This window comes from Natator depressus, chromosome 22 (assembly GCF_965152275.1).
Source record: "Natator depressus isolate rNatDep1 chromosome 22, rNatDep2.hap1, whole genome shotgun sequence".
Classification (NCBI taxonomy): Eukaryota; Metazoa; Chordata; order Testudines; family Cheloniidae; genus Natator; species Natator depressus.
This window is the reverse complement of record NC_134255.1, coordinates 16,371,600-16,394,378: the sequence shown is the minus strand read 5'-3', so window position 1 is coordinate 16,394,378 and position 22,779 is coordinate 16,371,600. Positions and strand designations below refer to the sequence as shown.

Below are 22,779 nucleotides of genomic sequence, written 5' to 3'. Positions count from 1 at the left end.
TTGCACATGAGAGGTTTGCCTGGCCCTTTACAGAGAAGGCCTAAAGATGAGCCCCTGCTCTGAGGAATTTATTATGCTAAAGGTGAGTGAAATCATTGACACCAGCTTTCCCTTCATGCAGGGTTAAAGGAAGCAAAAACTCATTGGGGCTGATTCTGATCTCGTTTACACTACTGTAGACCCAGGGGAACTCCTCTGGAAACACTACAGTAAATGTAGATTCGATGAGAGCAGCTTTTGGTCCATTAAGATTGATTCACTTATACCCCTCCAGCATGGTAGGCAATGGAACCATTTACTCAAATTCTCTGGTAGGAGAAGTAGGGCTCTTTGTCAAAGGGTTTTTCATTACAGCTCATTATGTGACTAGGAGGCTCATTAAAATGAGGGACTGAGTGATGGCGCTGCCGAGAGCGATGTATCAAGTAAGCAGCTGATGTGAAAGCCACCTTACTTAGCCAGCGCACCTCAACCCTGACCTCAGCCTTCTAATTCCAGGTCTGGGTCCTTCCTAAGGTAGGTCTTAAAAGTGTATCTCGGTTTCATCCCTTGTTCTTCCAGGCCTTAGTTCCCACAAAGCAGCTCCAATACAGGTTGCTCCTGAAGCATAGCCCTGTTATTCCAGCAAACCTGGGTATCAATGGCTCTTCTTACACAGAGACCAGACTTCAGGGATGCTCAGACCCCTGCTAATCCTGCAAAGCTGACCAATTAGGAGAATTTGTGCTTGACTTTTTGCACTCTTTGCAGCAAAACATCAGTCATATGGGAGATGTCCTTTCCAGATTTGCCTCTTCAGCACAGGAAGCAGCTACAGAAGACTGCCTCGAACACTGTGCACGCCTGCCTCCTGTTCATGTGTGGCAGATTCAGAGGAAGAACCAAAGGGCTAGAGACTTACCACTGTCTCCCAACTCTTCAGACAGGTTTTGAAGCTATACTGCCTGCAAAGGGTGGCTGATTTGGACCTTAAGGTTGGTGGATTGGAAAGACATGACTTGTGGCGGGCAGATTTTGTTGGGTTAGGGGAATCAGCAGTGTCATTCTAGCTACCTTCAGAAATGAAATGCTTCATGACAACCACTTAGAATGGTCTATACTGAACTACTTAGCTACCCTAAGCTACTTAGACCCCAAATTCTGGTCTGATTTAGATTTCCTGGTAGTAGCACCAGCTGTCCAGGCAGTGTCTGTATAAATGTTAATAGGAATTGTGCATGCAGGGGAATAATCCCAGATGTCTCATTAAAATGAAGAATATCACCCAGATAGAAATAATCTGACTTTTGCTTCCTGTGCTTAGATCACATTTATATGTTGTTATATATATGCATGAGGACAGTGATATATGAAAAGCCATTTTAGTTTAATTCATGTAAGTCAATGCAGGCTCTCATAAAAGTCCAGTGTGTAAAACGTACGCTGCTTACTCAGCATTAGCATATAAGTGACAGGTTTTTGTTCTGCATGGGAAGTTAAGCTGACAATCTTTCCCTGTTCTCTTGTTGTTCCAGGAGTTGCAAGTCAGCACCTTGTGTTGCAATAGTGCATGTTGCAACACTCTAAAGTGCTGATCTCCTCTGAAAAATGACAGGATGGGGCTCCACATATATTTTCTTTCAGTGATTTTCACATAATATTTACTCTGTTCATATGTCAAAAGATAATTTTTTTTTTCGGACCAGATCTGTGAGTTGAGCCTGGGATCTGCAAAGCTACCTTGCTCATCACCAGAGATAGAGATTCTCCAGTTAGAACTTAGTTGACAGCTCTGACGATGTGAAAGGTAGTGCAGGTCTTGCTAATGCTAGTAAAAGCTTGTTTTTTGTCAGTAACATAAGAGACGCCTGGCACAGTTGTGCTGAAAAAGGCACAACCGTTTTTATAACGTCACTTTTCTGATCCAATCCAACAGCGTTCTAGCACAAAGAGCAGGTCTTTCGCTGGTGTAAATAAGTGTAGTTTCACTGAGGCCAATCTAGAAGTGGGGGATTATTATAATTGTTGTTCGTGTTGAGGTAGCACCTAGGAGCCCTGGTCACGGAGCAGGACCCATTGTTCTAGGAGTGACAGGCTGGCCATATGCTGCAATGTCCAGGACAAACGTTAGGGAGTTAAGATAAACTTTGCTGAATCACGTTAAACCTAGTGAACTAGGTAAAATAGCTTTGGGTCCATCGTATTAAAAATACAATTGTTTGAACTGTTGTAGGAGTGTATGTAACTTTTCTAGGGACTTGACTAATGTAAATGTTAGGATCCGCAAAGGACTTTTTGGGGAAATGCATATAAGGTAGATTCCCTAGGAAATATCTGGAGGTGAGGGGAATGCAAATGACCCACTTCAAATCCATCCTTTTTGAATCTATGCCCTGGGGAGGAAAACCAATTGCATGCTAATTATCTGTTCTTGGACGCCCCAGCTGAAAGACCCCAGAACTGTATGAAGGGGAGCTCAACCTGTGAGGGTGCTTGTTCAGAGCTGAAGCTGTGAGGAACTTGAACCCACAAGGAAGCCCCTTGAGTGGGACTTAGAAGGACTGCTCCTGCCAGAGCCCAGGTTAGAGCTGGGTGAGCTCTAGTAAACTTATAAGCAGGCATGTACTGTGTTCTTTCATTGTTTTTATATATTTTCTCTGCAGTGCTTTTACCTTAACAATAAAATAGGCTTGCATGGGAAGTGTGTGGTACCTTATAACATGGGTGATTACTCTGTTTGTTAGTTTCTGAAGGGAAGGGAAATAGGCCTCCTTAAGTAGAGTCTCTTGCTGAGAATAATCCAGTGAAGGCAGGGGACTGTTCAGCCTGGATGCACCCTGATCAAAAGGGAGAGATGTGGGTCTCCACCCAAGAGAGGCAACAGTTGGAAGCCTGAGTGTGGATGCTCTTGCTGTACCATATAAGTTTCCCTGAACTGTGACACTAGGTGCTGTACACCCACACACACAAAGGCAATTCCTGCCCCAAAAGAGCTTACACTCTAAGAGACAATAGGTGGATAGAGACTGAGTGGTGAGGAAGCCCAAGTAAACAGGTCATATATGGCAGGCAGTGATCTTAACAATCTCTAGGCTACTGGTATGCAAAGTTTTTTGGTAGGCATTGCAGCGAAAGAGAGTTTTAAGGAGGGATTTGAAGGCACGATGAGTACATTCTTCCTAGATGTTAATTTCAAAACTCATGCTAGAATTTTAGTAGCATTCCGGTCTCTTTGGCCTCTCCTTTCACCCACTGAAATTTGCCGGGGTCTTTCTAACTGGTATCGATGAGTTTCTTAAACTATTTGCCCTTACATGATGTACTTGGAGGCTACATTATTCCATTCTGTTGCCTTGTAGCTTGCCTTAAATTAAGGATGATCAATTGGTAGTAAATTCTCGATACAGTTCATGACATTTAATGACTAGGAGAATCAATGTTCAAAGTGGAAAGGGAAGCCAGAAGGGGGATCTCCTGCAGTGTTACAGTGCAATAGAATGCTAGATGGAAAAATAGGGAACTCCTGCAGTACTATAGTGCCGGTCTGAAACAGTGTCAGCTGGAGACTCCAGCTGGTAGGAGCAGCTTCACAACCAGCCAAAGCTGAAACTGCTGCACTGGAGGGCGGGGGAATAAGGGGTAAAATGCGGCACGGGTGGGGCCACACTTCCTCAGACCCATGTGTATGATAGATCACAGACACACAAACACCCTACAGGGACTGTCTGAGATTCTGTGTTTGTACTGCACGATGGGATCTTGTTCTTTGCTGGCTCTTAGGCACCGCTGTAAAACATGATGATGATGATTAATAATAATAGAATTCTACTCCTTACCCATCCAAGGTTCAAGGAAATTCTGTTTGAGGTCTGCACAGAGAGGCCAACCCCTCCAGGGCACGGGTGAATTCCTCCCTGTGCTTAAAATCCTGGCCCCTTGGAATCAATGGGAGTTTTGTGTTTAACTGGTGCAAGTCTTAGGTTGGCCCTCTGCGCAAGGGGTGAATCCATTCTTTAAAATGAGGGAAATGGTGACAAAATCAGTGGTTTAAAGTTCCACCCCTTTCTCTTTTGTTAGCTCTCTGAAGGTCTTTGATCACCACAGGAATGGATAGTTCAAGACCCATGTGGCAATAAAGAAGGAGAGGAACATTCAAATTCTGTGAGAGAATCGTGGGCACCCTTTTGTGTGTCTTTCTCATTCTTTTTCATAAAAAGATGACTCCATCACACATGAAATCAACAGGTTAGTGGGATAGAAAGACACGGCCGTAACGCTGGGCCTGCACTTTAGACCCTTCCCTATTGATGCTTTCATCAGGAGGGTGATCAGCGTTCACAAAGCCATCTCACACCTTTTACTTAAATGCCCAGACACGAAAGTAATCATCAAAGCAGAAAATATCAGGGAGATGCACATAGGGAGCAATTCGGTGACATTCATGAATATGTCCAATATATGGCAATGACAGACATTTTTCAGGGTCTTAAGGTGGGTATCATTAATGCCTGGTCTATGACTATAGCATATGCCACAAAATTCACCCACCAGATCATGTGGTTGGAAACCAAATCAATGTGCTTTTTTATGTACATGTGTTAGCTGCTATTTATCTAAAATGAAAAACAGGCTATAACTTGAGAACAAAGCACTTGATTAGAGCTGGTTGGGAGGACAAAGGGAAATTTCACCAATCCCCCTTGGCCCCCCCAAAAAATCAGTTAATAAAAAAATAGGGAAAAATTTGTTGAAATTTATTTTTAAAAAAAATCAATTAAAAATCATCACAATTTCAAAAATGTTAAGTATCAGAGGGGTCGCCGTGTTAGTCTGGATCTGTAAAAGCGGCAGAGAGTCCTGCGGCACCTTATAGCTAACAGCCATATTGGAGCATGAGCTTTCGTGGGTGAATACCCACTTCGTTGAATGCATGGAGTGGAAATTTCCAGAGGCAGGTATAAATATGCAAGCAAGAATCAGGCTAGGGATAACGAGGTTAGTTCATCAGGGAGGATGAGGCCCTCTTCTAGCAGCTGAGGTGTGAACCCCACGGGAGGAGAAACTGCTTTTGTAGCTGGCTAGCCATTCACAGTCTTTGTTTAATCCTGAGCTGATGGTGTCCAATTTGCAAATGAACCGAAGCTCAGCAGTTTCTCTTTGAAGTCTGGTCCTGAAGCTTTTTTCTGCAGGATGGCTACCTTTAAATCTGCTATTGTGTGTCCAGGGAGGTTGAAGTGTTCTCCCACAGGTTTTTGTATATTGCCATTCCTAATATCTGATTTGTGTCCATTTATCCTTTTACGTAGGGACTGTCCAGTTCGGCTGACATACAGAGCAGGGGGGCATTGCTGGCACATGATGGCGTAGATTACATTGGTGGACGTGCAGGTGAATGAACCAGTGATGGTGTGGCTGATCTGGTTAGGTCCTGTGATGGTGTCGCTGGTGTAGATATGTGGGCAGAGTTGGCATCGAGGTTTGTTGCATGGATTGGTTCCTGAGTTAGAGTTACTGTGGTGCGGTGTGTCATTGCTGGTGAGAATATGCGTCAGGTTAGTGGGTTGTCTGTGGGCGAGGACTGGCCTGCCTCCGAAGGCCTGTGAAAGTGAGGGATTGTTGTCCAGGATGGGTTGTAGATCACTGGTGATGTGTTGTAGAGGTTTTAGCTGAGGACTGTATGTGATGGCCAGTGGAGTTCTGTTGGTTTCTTTCTTGGGCTTGTCTTGCAGCAGGAGGCGTCTGGGTACACGTACATCAAAAAATGTTGCTATCTCTCTAGCAATGACACAATAATTTACTCATTACAAAAATAATCAAATTAAAGATATTACTCTAGTACACTGGGTCCTGTCCATCCGTCCGTCCGTCCCCCCCGCAGGTTTTGTTAAGCAATTGTCTTCACCAGTTCTGAGATTCAGACTGGCTGGAAGAATTAGTGGTTATTATCTTCTCTTTATAGCGTTAGTGGTAGCCTTTGAAAGAGAGGAGATTGGTGACAATGTATAAACAAGCATCCTCACAGCCTTTCTAGAGAAGTGAATAAAGAGCCACAATGGATCTGACCCAGAACAAAGTAGGTAGTTCTCCTCCATTGCTCTGAAAACCTGAAATATTGCCATTCTAAACTTGAGTGACAATGGAACAAGTACTTACTGGTCACAGAGCATGATAATGAATGGGTTTGGCTAAAATAAGAATATGCCTCTCCTGCTGCTCCTTTTCCACTTAACTCTTGGCTATTTTTAGCACCAAACTTTTTTTGAGATTCTAACGATGGTTTTTTTCACCTGTGGGACCAGAAGCAGAAATCCTAGGCAAGGCTATTCCTGGTGAAATCTCTAACCCAATTTTGTAGTGTGCCGCCAAACTACGAACAAGTATCCAACACAAGCGCTGAAATTCTGGAGCCTGACCTGGCGTTAGATTTTGTGCCATGCTCATTCCTATCTATCCCGCTAATCACTAATGTATTTATCCTCAAAGAGGAAAGGGAAGTGCTATTGTCCTTATTTACAGATGGGGAACTGAGGAACAGAGACTAAATGATTTGGCCAAGGTTGCACAGAAAGTCTGTGGTGTACGAGGGACTCGAACCTGGGTCTCCTGCATCCGAGATTGTACCGGTTGGACACTCCATTCCTCTGAGTTGTCTTAAATATTAGCAGATAGTGATATGCCACTGACAGAATCTGTTTGCTTTTTAGTTTAGTTCTGTTTATGCTGCCAAATTGACTAACAAAGCTCTGGACAATAAGTTCAAGTAGCAGCATGCTTTCCAGCCCTTAACACTTGTCCTCATTTCACTTCTATTGTTTAATGGATTTGGAAATGAAGAGAAACAGTTCCCTAATGGCCCAGGGATGCTGCACTCCAAACAAACTGATGTCATGTGGTAACATGTGCAGCTTTGCTTCCATGTAATGTTTTAAAGGAACAACTCTAAACACTGTACAGCAAATGCAATAAATGGATGAATGAGCTGTTGGCTTACAGTGTCGGTGCATACTGGGGGTGTATATTGCAGTGCCAGAGCCCAGTCAGGGGAATCAAGGTGGAACATGACCCTCCCTCAAAGTAACCATGTGGTAGGACAGGCATCATGAAAGACTCTGCCAATCAGCTGCCACATTGTTGTTGTGCTAAGAGCCTAATGACTTGTTCTGTATGAAATGGATCAACTTGCAGCCATCTCCATCTTCTATACTGAGTAGGGTGACCAGAGAACAAGCATGAAAAATTGGGACGGGGTGGGTGCTAACAGGCACCTATATAAGACAAAGCTCCAAATATCAGGACTGTGCCTACAAAATCGGGACATCTGGTCACCATAATACTGAGGTATGGCTGGTAGGGGCTCCAGGTCCCTGCATACAATGTTCCATCTTGATTCAAGCAGCCAGTCTACTTGCCATAAGGCAATCTGCTAAATTTTGAGCCAACCTGAGAAAAGGAAGCATGGGTCAGTTGGATGTCTCCATGTGGCTGATTGATTGAGCACTAAGAGTTAATACAAATCATCTGATGGTACAATTCCTTCAGAATTTAGGTGTGACCATCCCTTTAACTCACTATGCGGCTTGTCTTGTTAACGACAGACCTCCCAGAGACAGATCATAACATATACTAGGGCTTACAATGCCACTAGCCCAGTCTGCAAAAGGCAATTTTTAGTCACAGTCATTGATTAACATTACAGCAGTTTTCCTTGAACAGTTTTTCTTCTCTTTTTCACCATTTAGTCTTTCCTTACTAAGTGCATAGCAACTTCCTTGAGCCAATGACTATACTAACCCCCAGAATGATCAAATTAAAGGTGGAAGATGCATTATTTTGAAAACAAGTTATTTGATTTCTGAGGGTTTGAGTAAATTAAACAAATACTCCAATTAACCAAAAAGAAAAGGAGGACTTGTGGCACCTTAGAGACTAACAGATTTATTTGAGCATAAGCTTAAGTGAGCTACAGCTTATTTCATCGGATGCATCTGATGTAGCTTATGCTCAAATAAATCTGTTAGTCTCTAAGGTGCCACTAGTACTCCTTTTCTTTTTGCGAATACAGACTAACATGGCTGCTACTCTGAAACATCCAATTAACCAGTGCTTAAATTATCAAATAAATATTACCATATGTTGAACATATAGGGTGTTTTTGTAGTTATCAGTTAGAGTAGTGAACCTACTGCTTTCTAAGGGCTTGATCCTTAAAACAAAAAATCCTTTAGGCAATAAATAATCCCTTTGAAGTCTGTTAGGCCCTGAACCTGCAAAAATTTATGCACATGCTTAAGCCATTCATTTGCACATGCCATGAGTAATGGCAAAGTCACGTGCAATAAATGGAATTGAAAAAAGGGCTGGGAAATCTAAGTGTGCAAGTGGAAACATGCATGTAGCTAAGGGAACACAGTAAGCCACTCACAGCTTTCTATTCTGCACATCGGGCTAGTCTGCGTGTCCTAACAGGTCAGATAATGCCTGGATAATCTGGAAATGAGCAAGTTATAAATTACTACAAAGAGAGAGATTGTGTCTGTCTTTAACTTCTATTATTCTAGGAATCCTGCATGCCAGGGAAACTCTCCCACCTTCTGTATTTGACACAAGCAGCAGAATAACCACTGGTCAGTAACTTTATACTTCTCTAGAGCTCTTTACAAACATTAAGCCTTGTGTGATGGGTTAATACTCATTTTACAAATGTGGCAACAGATTGACAGAGAGAGGTTAAGGGCAAAATTTGCAAACTTTTTCTGTGCCTGAAGTTAGTCACCTAAGTAAGTGGTTTGATTTTCAGGGGCTCTGATTCTAGTCCCTCTGTGTGCTCAGCAGCTCTCAAAACCAAGCCACATTTTCTGCAGGAAGGCAGCCGCATTTTAGCCACTCAAATTCAAAAGCGTTGGCTGAAAGCGACTTATCAACAAATCAGTAACTGCAAATAGGATGTGGGCGTCCTGACTTCCACTCCCCTGCTCTGACGGTTCCATCTCATGAATGGCACAAATGCTGAGTTATAGTATGATCTAAGTGAACGTATATGCTTAAATGCTGTAACCTTTACATAAATGCTTGAATCAACTGTTTTTACTCATGTACTTTGGTTATATTCACAAGTTGTATGGGTCTCCCTCTGGTGGCTAATTTTAAGATCTACAACTTCATGGGGTTTTCTCATTTGTAAGACTTTCAGGTAGACATGGAAAGGAGCTAGGGATTGTACTGCTATTACAATTTTCTTATTAAGGCCTATTTTCAACCATAGAAATGACCTGCTGACATTTGTCACTCATTTTGTCAGTCAGCATGATATTATCAAATGAAAAATGCAAGATTAGAACGAGATCCCCTTTCCCCAGTGGCTTTATCGGGCAAAACAGGTGGAAGCCTGCTTTCCGCAACATATCTGACTTTACAAAATTAATACTTGCTTGAAGAGAAAAATGAATTTACCTTATGGGAGATTCAACAGTGTCAGTGGATCGAGTATTTCACAAAGACAGAAAACAGTAGGTTTTGCTCTGTTTTCTTAGAATCAAAGACATAGCGGTGGCTCTTTTCCTTGTCTAATAGTATTTAATTTGTTAGGCTTCTGCTTTCTGGTAAGCGGTAGCTTTTGTTTTACTCTGTTTACATTTCCTTTCAATAGAAAAACACCTGGCTAGGGAGTATTTATTTTACTTTCTATTAATAATTTTAACTGCTTATTTGAGGTGACCAATTTTACCATACTTAATGTACATTTACGTATCAGTAAAGGTATGTGACTTGTTCAGTAGACAACTCAATAGCATAACAAACACAGCCACTTGGGAATTCCCAAGCGAAACCTGAAATCAGACAAGGCTCACTCAAAATTTTGTTAAAAGTGGCCCACGGTGAGAAACTGAGAATGAACAAGGCATATGTCAACTTGAGTTTGTGACCTTGTGGTTTCAAATGAGTTTCACTGATTGAGTATAAGTCTAGTATAGCAGGGCTTGATCTTGATTGTGAGCTACCCTAAATAAAAATAACAACAGATATGGAACTCAAAGCAAAATTTGGAGGCAATGTAAGAATTTGCAAATTGAAACAAAAGGAAGTGGTTTTGTTTTATGGGTTGCATCAACCCATAAAACAAAACCACCAAAGCTAGAAAGAACATAGTTAGGAGAGTACAGAGACTTTAATTTGGTACATTCATCCATGGAGTGAAAGCAGCAGTTATTTATTTTCTTTTAAGATAGTCTTTGTTTCTTTTTCTCCATTAGCACTTAAATATTTTGGTCTCGGTGGAACTGGAAAGCTTTGGACTTTGCTTGGTGTTGATATGGATTGAAACAGTCAAGTTCAAAGGAAAAAACATGGACATCCCATACTCAGAGCCCATGAGTAAACCGTTAAAACGTTGCTCATGAAATTGACAAACTGTTAGGGGACTGTCCATAGCTCTGGGCCAGTACTTCAGACCCTTCCCCATTGATACTTTCATTAGAAGAGTGCTTAAAGTTCACAAAGCCCTAATCTCTTCTTTAGAAGCCTAAAACTAAACATCAAAGCAGAAAGTGTCAGTGAGATGCACACAGATCCAGAACAAGATGGGGAGTATGGCTATGTTCAATACCTGGCAGTGAAGGATGTTTTTCAGTATCTAAACATTGGTGTCCCCGCTTCCTGGGATATGACTCTTGACTATGCCACAGCCAGCATTCACACACCAGATCATGTTGTTAGGAATCACATTAATATGATTAACATATCTGTTACATATTTGAGACAAGTCAGGTGATGTAAAACCTGTTACTAGACAAAGACAAAAAAGTGAATTTAAAATGTATCTTCAAATCTGTTGCTGACTAGAAAAAATTTGTTTACTGAAAAAGGTCCTCTTCCTTACACCCCAGCTTATTGATAGGTTAAGCAAGGACTTGTGGTCACATCAACAAGTTAAATGGCAGCAGCATCCTCTTCTAGAGCCTGATCCAAAGGCCAGTGAAGTCCATGGACTCATTTAGCTGTTTCCTAGCCACAGGAACATCCTGTGAAAATTGGACATGTTTTTACCATAAATCCTTTTCAAGTGAGTATTGTAGGGACAGGATTTTATAATTGTACTACAAGAATTGATGTAAGCCTTGATTTCATTCTGCTAACCACCCTTTTTGAATAACAGAAAGGAATGACTGTTTGAGACTGGGATCCTGTTTCCCATATGCACCACAATTAGGACCTGTTATAAAGTTTAGTTAGTAAAAGACAGGATTTTGTATTGTGTCTATGATAAACAGATTAGAGAAATGTTGAGGGCTTGAAGCCATGTGAATCATTTTAGTTATAAGATTTAGCAAGGCTTAATTTACAATGTATTCTGCTACCTTTGAAGGTTTCTGTGAAAGACTGTGTGAATGAGGAATGCACGCATCAGGAAAAGATAAGGGTTGAAGGCCACTGTTAACCAGATGGTCAAGAAAGGAGGGGTGAAGACACCTAAGGAGACTTATCTTGCCAGAGAACCATCAATGCGCACCCATGATTGAAGAAGGGCAAATTGACGACCCTGCGGTGAAAGCTAGCACCCCTAAAGACAATTGATTAAATCGGAACCAGGACAGGATAACCCTCTCGGAGGTGTATTGGAATGTTTACATCAAAAGATACACCAATTAAGAAGTAACCGGTCACAAACTTACACAGCAAAATCCATAGACTTCAACAAAGAAAAAAGACTATAAGAACAGGGTGCTTGGCCTTGGGACTTTGGGTTCGTCTTGCCACACTCCAGGAGCATCAGATCGCGACCAACAGAGCCCTGATCCCCTCTGCGACCAATCTGACTGGCCACTAGATTGATCCAGACACTGGACTGGTAACTATATCAACTGGCGGGAGAGGGGGAGGGAGAGAGAGAGAGAGTGTGCGTACGCGTGCCAATGAACTTCATTCCTGGCCTGCAGCCTTTCATTTTTCATATTGAAATTTCATCTGCTTGATCACAAGTCAGCTTTTTGTGCAGCTCCTCCCTAGCATCCTTTGAGCACAGACTGCTGTCTGCATGAGAGTTTTTTAAAGTGGATAAATGTCCACGATGGAACTAAAACTAGCTTGTTACTTGAATTAGCTGTCCAGAGAAAAGTTGGTCATATCTTTGATGCCACACACACAGAAGGCCACTGCTTCTCAGGCTACATTAAGTGATCCACATGTTCAATCTGTCTTCAAATGGCACTGTGTATTTTACAGAGGAATTCTTCTTAAGCACACAAATGTGACCGCTGAAGGATGCAATATATTTCCCATAACATTTTATTTTGAAAATCCGGGAGAGGCTGGTTCACCTTTTAGATGAACGTTATATACAAAGTCTTATAATTAAGACTGCTGTAAAAAAGAGAAGGTGTAAAAAAAATCTTTCAACAGGATTGGTTTTATTTTTGTAACAAAAAAAGTGCATCTAGAACTAAACTAAGAGACACATTAAAAAGCAAAAGTGACCTGATACGTACAAACAAAGGAGCTGCTGAGATTTAAATGGCAGATTCACAGCTCAAACATAGGAAAGTAGCAGTAATTCAGACTTCTGTGTGCTTTAACAACAGTTAAGAAACAAGGTAACTGAAAGAAGCCTCTTCATTGGTGAACAGAAGAATATCAGGAGATACATCCAGTGGATACTATAGGATGGCATTGTGAAATGGAAGATCAGCTCACAGTTTTATCACTTTCTCCATTTTCTATTAATTTTCTTTTCTTTTCATCTGTTTTCTTTTTGAAGATGCTATTTCTGTAGAACTGAAGTTCTTTGATGCTTTCCCTGATGTCATCCAGTGCTCTGTAAGAGAATTAAGTAAGGTTTCAAAATGCACAAACACTCAGGCTAAATTTGGATTCTGATGCATCTCACAAATTCCAAACTGTGTAAAAAAAAAAAAAAAAAAGTAGAACACTGAGAAATATATGGTGCACAAATCTGACAGTTATAAAACCACCTTCACTAGACTGAGTAATACAGGAAACAATAAAAGTTCAGCAGAGCAGGCATGCAAGGAAGTAACACTTTACTTATTGGTTTGTGCTACAATGGAGTCGCATCTTACGTGGGGGTTAGGTTCTAAAGTCAGCGCATAAGGCAAAAATCGCATTTAGTCAAAATTACCCTTGAAAATCCCTTAAATTGCCCATGAAGTACAGTATGCACTCCATCACATTAAGATTGGGATCAGCATCTATAGCACTACGTATCCGAGAGAATGTAAGCCTCAGGTACGTGCCCTTGAAACTGCAAATTACGCCTTGGTCCAGAGGTTGGAGGATGGACGTGGTAGTGAGGGGGAGAAAGACGACTTCAACGTCATTATGTGCAAACCAGAATGCCGCAGGGTGGCCAGGAGCATTGTCTACGATCAGCAACACTTTAAAGTCAAGTCCTTTCATTCCGGAGGTGAAGCAATACCTCGAGGAGAAACACTTTGTGGAACCAATCCAGAAATAATGCTGCCGTCACCCAAGCCTTTTTATTTGATTGCCAGAACACGGGCAGGAGATTTTTGTTCTCCCCGTTTAGGACACGGGGATTTGCAGCCCTGTAGAGCAAGCCCGGCTTTATTAAATGCCCAGCCGCATTGCCACAAAACAACACAGTCGCACAATCTTCATTGGCAGATGCAGCTTCACCAGTAGTCTACACGTTTTTGAGGTTGAAGCGGTTCCTAAAACTGTTAAGCCAACCGTGGCTGGCTCTGAATTCGTTCTCATCAGAAGGCTGTCCCTCTTCGGTGGGAGGTTTGAACAGCGCGTAGAAGCTAAGAGCCTCTTCTCACAATGTGTTGCCATCGATAGGCACACGTTTACTGTTCATGTCTTCCAGCCATAAGTTTAATGTTTTTTCAGTCTTCACTAAAGTCTTATCATGCACCTGGCTTGTCACCTTAGCAGTTATTGGAGCACTTGATGCTACGGCTTGACGAATTTCTCTCTCTCAAATCTTGATGGCACGAATGCTAGATTCGTTGCAGCCATATTTACGCGCTGCGTTGCAGACCGACATACCATCTCTCAATAAATCCAACACAGCCAGTTTTTCCTCCAGCATTGGAACAGATCACTTTCTTCGGTTGAGCACCAGATGAAGTAGTTGGCTTGTGTTTAGGGGCCATGTTGTACGAAAAATACGTACAGTATCTTTAAACACTAGAATCACATTCAGTGCGGCAAGATGCTCACACTATAAGAGGCATGTGGAAACTGAGACCGACTGATGGAACAGCAGATTCACATCTCCCATCTCACGCTCACTCCGGGGCATACGCTCATTGAGTAGAATGGTGGGCAGAATCGCCTGCAGTATTTACAGGTATCTTGTTGTTTTTCTTTTGCCAAGCGTGTATAGTTGAATTCGTGTAAGTTAAATGCGTGTATGATGCGACTCACCTATACTATGCAAGGCATAAGCTCTAACAAGCCAATACATTCCATGACATCAGAGGACTGGACTAGATGACCTCTAGAGGTCCCTTCCAGTCCTATGAGTCTAGTGTAGTTGAGGGTAAAGGCAGGTAAACTGAGTTGAACATGTTCTCATTTGATAAATATGGAATTTAACACTACCTGGCCTGAAAACCAAAAAGGTTAGTTTACCCACTTTTGTTTTTTAAATCACTGCATGACTTCAACTATTAAAACAAGTATTGGTATTAGTCTGAGATGCCTTATAATGGACAAGGACTCAAGAGACCCATGTTTTATTCCTGGTTTGGCCAATTATCTGCTGTGAGACCCTGAGCAAACTGCTTTACCTCTCTGTTTCTCCTCCCACCCTTTGTCTGGTCTATGTAAGCTCTTTGGGACAGAGATGCTTTCATTATGTATTTGTACAGTGCCTAGCACAAATGGACCCAGACTTCAGGTAGGGCCTCTAACATACCGTAATACAAATAATTATTAGAAAAGGACAGTTGTCAAGAACAGTATTTAGTAAAAACCAACAAACAAATCAAATCAGGACCTAGATTCCTGTCAGTCTGAAATCTACGTAAAGCCATAGCTAAATACCAGATTCCAGAAGATAGTACTTCCTGAAATGAGGGCACCACCAGCCAATCTTTACTTGATGATGACATTTCATTCCAACAAATGCTTCCTGAAACTGTGCCAAAAACATGCCAGCATCCAGCAAGCATCAGCAGTAATCAAAATGTACCTATAACCTCCCTAGCCATCTTTGTATTTTAATGCACAACAGTTTTAAACACCAATCTTTAGCCATAGGATGGAATGGCTGGGAATCACCTTCTGCAATACACCAGGCTTCAGATGGCAAAGGCCTGGCTATGATGCAGGCTGGTCCCTTTGAACTCTGGGCCTTCATGTGCCCATCTTATAGAGCCCATGCATCAGAGAGCTAGGAGAAGAGGTACTTGAAGATTCAGTTACTCCTTTTTCCAAAGATTCCCATGCAAGTAACAACAACTCTTCTCCATCCCTGAATGAAAGAACTGTGCCTTATCCTAAAACAAGAGAGGTTTCAAGAGGCAGTAAAATTAAGCCGTAAAAATAACTTGTGCTCATTTTAATTTTTTGATGTAAAAGGGATCATCTGCCAATGTAGTTATGCGCCCAGAGGGAAGGCATCTCAGTACTGTTCCTGTTGGCTTCCTATTTATGCTAAGTCACAGTTGCTTCGTTTCCCAATAGGAATGAGTTAAAATTGCCATCAGCAGCAATCTGCCAGACAAGTTCTGGTTTCCAGATCTTTATTCGTGAAATAAACAAACTCAGTAAAATGTTTATATTAAAATAGTACCCAGAGGCCTAAGGCAGAACTGAGGCCTCGCTGTGCTAGGCACAGTATTCGGAAAAACATGCGGGGCCAATCCTGCCCATATTGAGGTTGATGGCAAAGACTCCACAGGGCTTTGGATTAGATTCATGGTGCTGGTCCTGAAAAGCTTACAATCTAAGAGAAAGCGTTAATACTTTCTACTGCATGGCACCTGCCATAATCAGACTTTAAAGAGAAGGATATGGCAAGGAACAGAACTACACAGACTTCCTGTGCCATTGGCCATAGAACTAACATGTCAGGTTTTCAAAGAAATGAGTATGCTCTGTATTCGAGTGGAAGAGAGTACTATAGCTTAAAGATATAAAAAATGTACTGCATTAAAAGCAATAGTGGAAGTCTCACCTGTGAGAAGCCACCTTCTTTGGTGCAAATTCAAATTCTTCTGAATACCAGCGCCTGTATATGGAAGAAATTGAGTTTTAAATCCATATATCTTAAATATATAGTCAGAGGACTCTTTGGGTTTGCTACAGTGGGAAATGTCTCTTCAGTGCAAAAATCTGAATTTCACTGGCATTCAGAAAAGTCACTGTTATAAGCACCAAAATAATATACAGTAACTCGTCACTTAACGTTGTAATTAAGTTCCTGAAAAATGCAACTTTAAGTGAAACGATGTTAACCTAATCTAATTTTCCCATAAGATTAATGTAAAAGCGGGGGGTTAGGTTCCAAGGAAATTTTTGGGGGGCAGACAAAAGGCATTATATACTGTACAGTACTGTACTGTGGTTGGGAAGTGCCCCTGGCTTACCCCACACAGGCACAACCCGCTGCAGGCAAGGATGCTAGGAAGCACCTTTGCAGCAGCAGTGGCAGCTTACCTGGAGAAGAATAGGTGCCGACTTTGCCGGGGGATGCTCCAGGGCCACCTCTTCTTGTCCCCACTCCACTCCAGACCTACCTCTTCCCACCCCCACTCCACCTCCTCTCTGGAGCACACTACATCCCCGCGCCTCCCCCTCCCGCCCCGAAAGTCCTAAGCGCAGCCAAACACCTGTTTGGTGGCGCTTAGGACTTTCTGGGAGGGAGGGGGAGGAGTGGAGATGCGGCGCTTCCCCGCTCCTTCCCCTCCCTCCCAGCACTTCACACTTAAGACTTTCTGGGAGGGAGGGGGAGGAGCAGAGACATGGCGCTTCCCCGCTCCTCCCCCTCCCTCCCAGCACTTCCCCCACCGCCAAACAGCTGTTTGGCAGTGCTTAGAATTTCCCTGGGAGGGAGGGGGAGGAAGCGGAGAAGAGGAACTTGTGCAATGCTCCCTGCTCTTCCACAAAATCTTACAAGCAGCGGACAGAGCAGGCAGTCAAACGACATTATAAGGGACTACTGCACAACTTTAAAAGAGCATGTTCCCTAATTGAGCAGCGACGTAACTTTGAAACAATGTTAAGCGGGAGGACATTGAGGAGTTACTGTAATCCATGTGAGAGCTAAACACCTCCCCACTCTGCGTGCAGTTCAGTAAGTAGGTCCTCGTCCTTTTTCTGTTTGATCCTAGTGGAATATCTGAAAGAACTAAACAGCTGCATACTGCTCTTTCCCCGCTGTCCTCCTCTTGTTTTAGAAGAAAATTAGTAAAATATAACTAGAACGCCTTAGATCTTTTTACACAAACTTTGTATGGTATTTACCTGCAAAGTTCTTTGACAGTGCTCACATCAATTATCCTGTAATGAACATGCCTCATGAACTGAGGCATATATTTGTCAAGAAACTTCTTATCTGCATGTACAGAGTTTCCTAGAAAAAGACAAAACAGATATTTCTTTCAAAGACTTTACGAAGCTACAGTGAATTACATCCGAACTAGAGGTAGGCTATGCATCCTGAGGAAATCACATATGACTTCTAAATGTTTTCAGTCAGCTTGTAAGTCTCATGTTCCAATAAATATGATTTTAAAGGTTTCTGTCTGATTTTCACTCTGGGATCACTTCTGTGTGGTTTAAATATATAATCTCTGTGCACTGAATTCTTCAAATTACTTCCTCTACAATTTCTGGGTCACAAAAATAATTATTTCAATAAAAGTAAAAATATTACACACACAACCAGCTTTTCCACTAAGGGTATATAAGCTTTATTGTTTGTTTAATATATTTCCCTCAGGTCATCCTTTTGACCTCTGTGAGTCAGGGTTCTGAGTCACCATCAAGTAACAGGACATTCAGAATAGCAGCACTTAGAGGTTGACTGTATTCATACCAGCCATTAGGGAAAAACAAGGTGCATATCTGGATAGTAATTTGTGAATGCAACACGAAGTCACACCAGTAATGACATAAATGTATAATGAAATATCACTACTAACAGGAATTTCTTTCCTGCAGATCTATGGGAATTTTCAAAAACTCATATGTAATATCTGCTTTAAGCAATTTATAGAATGGATGATACCTAATGCTGAACTTCCCTTGCTTAATGAAATTTGATTGAATGCAGATCTCCAAGTAGGAGACTAAATCACCCTGGCATTGTGCATTAACAAGCTTTTCAAAGCCCCACCGAGAACGAAAGGAGGATTGATTTTATTAGTATTAAAGTACACATTTTACCTGCAAGAGGACAGAGGCCAGGGGGTGTTTGCTGTCGTACAAATGACAGAAATTCATACTCTGCTTGCTGCAATGAAATTGTACTTTCTTTCACTGCCTTAGTAAGGCCAGACTGCAAGAAAGAGGCATCCATCACCAATCAAATATTTACCATTATTTAAAAATACATCTTGCATATTTAAGTAGCAGTCAAATGTTACCTAGAAATCAATAACTGAAACAATAACCAACTAATGGCACGTTTAATGCCCAGAAGTATTAAAAAAGACAACTTAACTCTTAAATTTAACCTTTTGGGAGGACTTAACATTTTACCAAGTGCATCAGTGTTTATCCACTTCAGTCCTAGCTAAGGGACAGATTCTGATCTTACTCATGTTGAATAACATCCCTACTTCACTGACTTCAGTGAGACTACCCCAGGAGTAAGGAATAGATTGCATGAGTAAAGCACATCACAACATGGCTCTGAGCAAACACACATCCCTGTGACTTTTTTCTACCTGCTATTTTATGATGTCTCAGTCCCGAATTACTCAGATTTTGTACAACTCTTTATTTATATGCATCAATAACTGTACCTCTTCAAAAAGAGGTATATGTTGATTTATTAAATGGATTATTTATTGGATGGTGTCAGTTAAATTAATGGTCTGTAAAGCATTTTAGCAATAAACCCTACTTTCAGGGATTTGGAATCAATGCTAGAATGTTCTGCAAATATCTGTGTGTTTTGTGGTTTTTAATCTAAACTGGAAAAATATGAATTGACATTTCTAAATTAGAGTGCAAATACATATGGACGTTACTGGCTTAGGACACCTATAACTCAAAAAAGTCTCATTTTTTAAAGTTAAATATCACTTATCTTGTCAATCTGCTGTAAGAAGTTCCTAAAGCTGTATTTCCAGCTGGCTGTGCTGTATATTTCCATAGCTGTGCCACAAAAATGCACTTGGGTCTATCAGATTGTATTTAAAAATGTCATTGTGTAGCTGTGTTTTCCTTTGTGTTCTAATCTTATATATATCAGTTAAAAGTAGGTAGCTCTGGGTGAACAAAGATGACTTATTTCTGAGCTGCTTCCATCTCCAATTCACTTGAGAAGTAAAACTAGGTTTGGATTCTCAACTGAAGGAGGACAAAAGGATCCACCACATGAATTACTTTGTTTTCCAAAGACCTGCTGATCTTTCCTAGAGAGAGTAAGATGCCTGAGAGGGATTAATGGGCATTTTATAACTTTGGCACGTAATCAAAAACTACCCTGAATTTAAATGTAAGGTGAAGGCTTGGAAAATCTATTCACTTTCTTGCCACTCGCAAGCAGGAAACTTCAATGGTGACTGAAGGAGCCAAAATCATCTATTTCTGCAAAATGTAGGCTTTCAATGAAAAATTAATGAGGTTTCCAGCCCATGGTGTTGGGAAAATAATCAGCCAAATTTAAACTAACTGTAAATTGATGCAACATTGTCTTCCCAAGTCTGTTAGCATTTTTCATATTTTTTTCAATCAGTAGCATTGTGAACCAGACAAGATGCTGTCAGTATAGCTGCTTAAATTCAGAACCCTGTAGGCATAGGTGGAACTAGCAAGAGTCATGTCAGTTTCACACTGCTGCTCAGAGCTTTCCCAAGCAGCAGCCCCTGGTGGCCCACTCACTATCTTTCACATCGGCCATTGTTGGTAGGTTTATTGCTCTCGCTAGAAGGTGTCTAGTAAAGTTTTCAAGGCCTATTCAAAGATGCTGCAAGTCAAGATTGTTAAGGCCCTTTGGACAGTCTATTTCAGGTTAGTCTTGTGGTTAAGACACTGGATTAGATCTCAGAAGATCTGGATTCAATTTTCAGTTCTGCCATGGAGTTCTTGTGAGATTCCGTGCAAATCACAACCTCTCTGCCTCAGTTCCCCATCTGTAAAATGGGGATATTTCCTTTCTCCCACCTTTTGTCCTCTACATTTAGAATGTAAGATCTTCAGAACAGGAACTTTCTCTAAAGTGTTCATATAGCACCTAACACAATTTTGAGATTAAGAATTATAAAATTGCTACTAGTTACAAGGAAGCAGAGATTCTCGTACTATTGCTCTAGAACCTTTACCTTCCCATGATGCTCTTTACACCATTCTGACATGCCATCCAGCAACTCATCTGGCTGGTTTATAATCAGGTTGGGACCCTGTTAATGAGAAAAAAAATATTAATATAATCTAATCCTAACAAAAAAGATCATTCTAAAGCTTATCATCAGACAAAAGGAATCTGTCTACCTCCTGTTGACACTTCTAGCTTTAAAAGGGAAATTAGGAGAAAGTTGCCCATCTTGCTCTGCACAGCAATCTTAAAACCCATGTGGTGGGAAATGCCTCCCCCACCTGCTATAAACTGTCAAGCGATCCTGTATGAATAGTAGCCTGTGGTTCCAGTTGGTCTCTCAATGGCTTCTAACATCAAGTTTTCTTAGTCTACAAATAAAAAGGCATAGTGGCGTTCTTTCTTCCACAGTCGATAACTCAATCTGGGATGTGAATATCAAGTCAGGTTCTTTCAGGCCCATGCACCATTTGATTGGATTCTGTAACTGGAACTTATTTAACAAGCGATGAGTCATGAGTCGGAACTAAATCCAGTTGCCTCTCCCAGCACTGTATGCATTTTGCAGCACTAAGTAGTAGTGAAACCTTATTCTTGTCACTAAAGCAAGAACATATGACTCATAATGTGTAAAGAAGAAGCACAGGTCTATTCAGTAAGATACTGCCAATTTTACAGGGACATCTTCCAGGTTATAATCACATCTTAAAAACAGGCATTTTGGAGTCAGCAGCTGGCAAACCTTTCAGTACTAAAAAGAGACATGCGACACTGTCAACAAGGTTGTTCAAGTACGCAGGTTATCTTCCACTAACATTTTACACACAGCCACAATCCAAACAGCCCTCAAAAACATGTACTAAAAATTGTTGTTTGACTTGTATTCCAGTCCACAGGTGGCACACATCTGGAAATTGCATTTATGAAAGGGCACATACCACGCTGGCTGCTTGTTAGCCAGATGGTTCAAAAAACATTGAAGATAAAAATATTCCACTCTAACCTAATAGACAGACAAACCTTCACGTATAACAAAGTAACAGTACCAGGCACTAGTAATCAGAGGTACGCCAGTACACATTGACTCCAAACTCTAACCTACCTCAGCCAAAATGTTTAAATCAGAATCAGTTATAAGACAAGCCATCTCAATGATCTGGTCCTTCTCTATGTCCAGTCCCGTCATCTGCAAAGGCAGAAGCAACAATCGTAAGAAGAGAGAAGAGCTATGTTTTATACTTTGCAGGGAATGTATGTCTTAACAATGCTTTAATCCCAGAGTTGGGCTAACGCTGCTGTAATGTTTGGTTTTTTTCACGAACGCTTTGCACTGATTTCAATCACCATTAGAGGGGAAATAATCAGTGTTGGCCAAATTGAGAAAGGAAAGGGAAATTTCCGAAGCTTCTCAGGGGGCTGTGCAAATGCTTGGCGAGTGAATTTAGAGCAGAACGGCTCAGCCATAACTAGAAAAGAGACCTGGACAGCTGGAACGCCCAGGGCCTGACTCTGAACGGGATGCTTCTCTGCCATCCGAAGCAGCGAAGTCAAACAAGTGCAGGCCAACCTACAGCCTGGCAGGATCAAAGGAAGGGAAAGGCTCTGCAAGTGCAGGGAGCCGACCCAGGCCAGGGCTTGGTCTCTGAGGTGTTTCCCTCCGCTCTGTCCAGCCTCCTGCTAAACACCCCAGGTAAGGCCACCCCTAGGCTGTCCTGCGGGGGCAGGGATCGCTCCTCCTGACACCCAGCCCGGCTTTCACTTGCACACCCCCCCTCCACGTGCGACCCCCGGCACCCGTCTGACATGGGGCGCCCCCCAGGCACCCATCTGACATGGGGCCCCCCCCGGCACCCGTCTGACATGGGGGGCCCCTCCCGGCACCCGTCTGACATGGGGCGCCCCCCAGGCACCCGTCTGACATGGGGGCCCCTCCCCCACTCCTGCCCCCTCAGCCAGGCACAACCCCATGGAAACAGCCCACCTGCGTGCCCCGAGCCCCCCGGCACACAGCCAGCCCCCTCACCTCCAGATCCACCCAGACCATCCGCTGCCCCATGCTGCCCGCAGCCATGGTCGCTCCGTCCCGGACCCCGGCCCCCACTGCCGCCAGCAGCCGGCGCCCGTTGGAGCCCAGCAACCAACTACGCATCGCGACAAGCCGCAAAGTGTCCACCTGGGGACTACAATTCCCAGACGCCCGTGCGCCATCTCCCCACGCCGTCCTATGACTGGGTCTGGCCCGGGGCTTGCTGGGAAATGTAGTCACCCCGGGGCATCCCAGGAAGCAGTATTCGCCCCCGCCTCCCGAACGGCAGTGCATGCTGGGG

The 22,779-nt window shown here is 42.4% G+C and overlaps 1 protein-coding gene and 1 pseudogene across 1 annotated transcript; one reads left to right on the top strand and one right to left on the bottom strand.

Moving 5' to 3' along the window:
* The first annotated feature begins 398 nt into the window (after window positions 1–398).
* Window positions 399–4,601, top strand: LOC141975870 (NXPE family member 1-like; annotated as a pseudogene).
* Window positions 4,602–12,370: 7,769 nt separating this feature from the next.
* On the bottom strand, window positions 12,371–22,630 carry REXO2 (RNA exonuclease 2). Its single transcript, XM_074936752.1, has 7 exons — window positions 22,476–22,630; window positions 21,555–21,638; window positions 20,460–20,537; window positions 18,355–18,466; window positions 17,431–17,539; window positions 16,142–16,195; window positions 12,371–12,787 (listed from the first exon to the last, which is right to left on the bottom strand). The coding sequence occupies exons 1-7, from the start codon at window positions 22,599–22,601 to the stop codon at window positions 12,658–12,660; spliced, it is 693 nt and encodes a 230-aa protein (XP_074792853.1). The 5' UTR covers window positions 22,602–22,630; the 3' UTR covers window positions 12,371–12,657.
* Window positions 22,631–22,779: the final 149 nt, after the last annotated feature.

Bases quoted from the DNA above. Each gene is read 5' to 3' on its own strand.
- REXO2 (XM_074936752.1), bottom strand. From the start codon at position 22,601: ATGCGTAGTTGGTTGCTGGGCTCCAACGGGCGCCGGCTGCTGGCGGCA. The intron at 17,540-18,354 runs GTAAAATGTGTA...GTCTTTTTCTAG, and splicing joins TGGCCTCTGTCCTCTTGCAG to GAAACTCTGTACATGCAGAT. The intron at 12,788-16,141 runs GTGAGACTTCCA...ATTCTCTTACAG, and splicing joins AAGAAGGTGGCTTCTCACAG to AGCACTGGATGACATCAGGG.